Source organism: Acanthamoeba castellanii (genome assembly GCF_000313135.1).
Source record: "Acanthamoeba castellanii str. Neff unplaced genomic scaffold scf7180000084665, whole genome shotgun sequence".
NCBI classification, from domain to species: domain Eukaryota; phylum Discosea; order Longamoebia; family Acanthamoebidae; genus Acanthamoeba; species Acanthamoeba castellanii.
Window position 1 is genome coordinate 12,646 of NW_004457412.1, and position 3,454 is coordinate 16,099.

The 3,454-nt window shown below is 56.3% G+C and overlaps 2 protein-coding genes across 2 annotated transcripts; both read right to left on the reverse strand.

Annotated features, from left to right (window-relative positions):
* Positions 1 to 495: 495 nt before the first annotated feature.
* Positions 496 to 1,715, reverse strand: ACA1_347350 (O-methyltransferase; the record flags this gene model as incomplete). Its single annotated transcript, XM_004338194.1, has 8 exons — positions 496 to 513; positions 608 to 672; positions 728 to 788; positions 879 to 1,008; positions 1,088 to 1,213; positions 1,291 to 1,397; positions 1,473 to 1,642; positions 1,667 to 1,715. The coding sequence occupies 8 exons, from the start codon at positions 1,713 to 1,715 to the stop codon at positions 496 to 498; spliced, it is 726 nt and encodes a 241-aa protein (XP_004338242.1).
* A 74-nt stretch (positions 1,716 to 1,789) lies between these two features.
* On the reverse strand, positions 1,790 to 3,221 carry ACA1_347360 (uncharacterized protein; the record flags this gene model as incomplete). Its single annotated transcript, XM_004338195.1, has 8 exons — positions 1,790 to 1,951; positions 2,079 to 2,186; positions 2,214 to 2,286; positions 2,380 to 2,527; positions 2,601 to 2,723; positions 2,801 to 2,881; positions 2,955 to 3,057; positions 3,135 to 3,221. 8 exons carry the CDS (start codon positions 3,219 to 3,221, stop codon positions 1,790 to 1,792), a joined length of 885 nt encoding a protein of 294 aa, XP_004338243.1.
* Positions 3,222 to 3,454: the final 233 nt, after the last annotated feature.

The following is a 3,454-nucleotide window of genomic DNA, read 5'->3' on the forward strand; positions in this document are numbered from 1 at the left end:
TTTGGTTTTGTAGGGAGGGTGGACCATTTGAAGAACTTCACAAGGGTGTGCAATGTGAAGCTGATCGCTGCTCCTGGACTGTCACAGCATAGCTGGAGGGCATGGTACCAGGCGCACCACAAGAAATAAGTCTAATCTTGAGTTGTGAGGCACATTGAGGCCTCACTACCAGAGATTAAGCTGATAAGAACAGATACTACACTTGATCTTAGCCACGTAGGCCGAGAAGATGTCCTTTGCCACTCTCTCACTGGACAATTTATACTCTTTGTCCACGGGCGCAAGAGAGGAGAGGAAAAGGTGTGGCTTTGGCCAGAAGAATGCCAAGCATTCCTCGTAACAGCCAATCATTGTCCTGTGATTCAGCTTTCGGCCGAAAGGAGTAATAAGAGGGGTTGAGGACAGTACCGGGGAGCAGGGAGACATTGACGCGGTCGTCGGCGGCCATCTTGGAGTTTAAGTGCCGAATCGCCTGGACATGCTTCTCTCGCACGCTCAGGTCGGCGACCTTGCCTGAGTGGTGCTCGGTCAGTTTGAAGAGCGGTTAAAGGAGAACGTTCCGGACAACAACGCACGTCATACCGTGTAGGAGCGTGTTGTCGATAACGATTGTGCCACCGGGTCGTAGCAGCTTCAGCGCCAGTTCGTAATAGATCCCATAGTTCCGTTTGTCTGGGCGCGTGTAAGCGATGAACATAACGCCACGAGATGCTGATGAGTGCAGTACCCGCGTCGATGAACGCAAAGTCGAACGAGGCCCCGTGTTCCGCCAGAAGACGCTCCATGCTCTACCACCACACCGTCACGAGATCGAGTCTAAGCACCAGCACATCATTGAGGGATGTGAAAGAAAGCGAAGGTCTTATATCCGGCCTTACCTCTATGGCGGCCCCTAATCGTAGGTCAACTCTGTCGTCCACACCGGCCTCGCGCCAGTACGCACTCGCTGTTCGCGCGTAGTCCTCGCTCAGTTCGCACGCATACAACCTACCATCGCTTTTCATCGCTCTGGTGGTGGATAGTGAGATGGGCGAATCAAGCTCGCAGAGAGAGAGAGAGAGAGAGAGAGGAGGAGGAGGTCGCATACTCTACAATGCACAGAGACGAGTAGCCGGTGAACACGCCCACCTCCACGGCCTTGCGCACTCCAAGCGCTCTAACGAGCCAACCAAGGAATGCGCCTTGGTCAGGCGATATCTGCAGGTGGCCCTCCCTGGAGAGTTCGTCACAAGCCCATAGCCATATCAGCGTGCTGCCAACCCCGCTCCAGCACTACGTGCAGTTGCGTACCTCATTGCCGACGTGTGCTCTCGACACGCGCGTTGCACGGGCGACTCCTTGACGCCCACATCCACCACGTAGTCGTATACAACCGAGTCCAGGGAGCCAACGCAGGCCTATTTCTCAATAGTTCAATAAATAAATAAATAAATAAATCAAATGGAAGATGCAAGTAGTCTACGGAGAGGTACCTTGCGGCTGTAGGGACTCTTTTGTTTCTCCTCTTTTGTTGTCGCCTCTGCTGGTGCCAGGCCGATTTCCCTCTCCGGGAGTGCGGCAGATGCAGAGGCGAAGTGATGGCGGTGACAGGCGGAGATGGCGCGCTGCCTGAGTGCTCCCCCTCGCCGCTCCCCACGTCCTCCTGAACATCCCAACCTCAACGCACCCGTACGCCTCGCCACGCCACCGGTCGCCAAAGCCCGGCAGCGTTGCATCTCTGGCCTCCGAAAAAGAAAATAAATAATGAAATAAAAGAGTTTCCTTTTTATCTTTATTTTACATTTTATTTTTATTTGTTTTTCAAGAGGCACAGGGCGAGCGGGTAGAAGTGGTGTGGGATGGCGCTGAGGGACTTGCCGGAGAGTACGGTGTCGTTGGTCCACGTGTGGCATAGCGCCCCCGGCCCGATGGGCAGACTGTCCCACTGCTGCTGCAGCGATTGCGCCAAGCTCTGCACGGTTCGTCGTACGAATGCACCTCCGTCACTGTGTACGTGTGCGTTGTGTCGTGTGCGTTGGTTGGCAAGTCAGTGCGGGAGTTGGAAAACACGTAAGGGGGTCTTCATGGAATCCGTACACGGTGGCAAGCTGATCGCAGGGCGCTGGTCGGAGGCTAAGCAGCTGCATGCCGCCAGACGCGCAGTTAAGGAAGAAGGTGAAGACGAACGAGTGCAGGACGCGCGGATCCTGCTTGGCCGCAAACAACGCACACACGAGCACGAGCGCTCGCTCGTTTTCCACCAACAAGCGCGCTACCTCGACTTCGTAATCTACGAGCATGCACGTCCTGTGGTGGGGGGAGGGGAGGTGAGATTCAGTGCAATGTCAGCCGGCTTCAGGTGCGTGTTTAGTTCAGACAACGGGTGGCTGATGCGAGTACCGAAGTACGGGGTTTGTGCGAAGCATTCGCCCTATGTATGCTTCGGCATCGAAAGCCATCTGGCGTCGTATTCGCACGATCGTGCCTGATGGCATCTCATGTGTGCTCGCACGGCTCAGCTCCCACTCGATGATGCGTATAGCGCACCCTGCACGTGACTCACTTTAGGCAATCGATTGGCACGACGCGCTCGCGCGTTGCTGATCACGGGTTAATCATACCTGTGTTGAGCAACAGGTACTTGGGCGGAAGAAACGAGAGGTGGGGCCGATACTTGCACGTTGAAGCATGCACCTGGTACGTGAGATGGACCGAACGACCGCGGTCTGTCCACGGGTCACTGTCTTCACGAGCGGACAACGTTCATCAGCTGCACGAGAAATGCAACTCAGCCACACAGCACACAAGGGGAGAGGCGAACCCCCAAAACACGGCACGATGCTGACGTAGTTTGCGTGAGGCGTCGTCAGCTGCTTGTCGCCTGCGTCGTATCCGTGCACAACTGGAGGAACGAAGAAGCGGGATAAGAGGTGGAAGAACCTGTAGGGTGGACAGCTTGCTGCTGTAGTACGTACTCATGACGTTGTATGGCGTGAGGGTGAAGCTCAGGCGCAAGAACCCAGCCACCGCCGGACTGCCGTCTTCATTCCTGGCCGCGAACAATGGCTGCTCTTCGACCTGGCGTTGTGTCACATCATGGGTCAGTCAACGCTACAAGGCGCTTCATCACAAACAACAAGCTGGAGTGGGCCCACCAGTCGAAGCGGCACCCCCTTGCCGACGAAGAGCCACCGCTGCAGCGCATATGTGTAGCGCCCGCTCTCCTCTGCGCCTCCGTCCATCTCGTCGCCTTCAGCCGCCTGCACTCGGCATGTGTATGACACTACACGGTGTCAGCTCGCGGCCTTCCAAAGGAGTGAAAAATGGGGACAAGCCGCCGTACGAAGATGGTTGGCGTCGGGCAGGAAAGTGAGCAAGACGCAGCCCCGCTCAAGAATGCGCTTGTCGTCCATGAGACCAGCCAACGGCACTCGTAGCCTCTGCGGCACCCACCCCGCCGGGAACCAGCCACCCA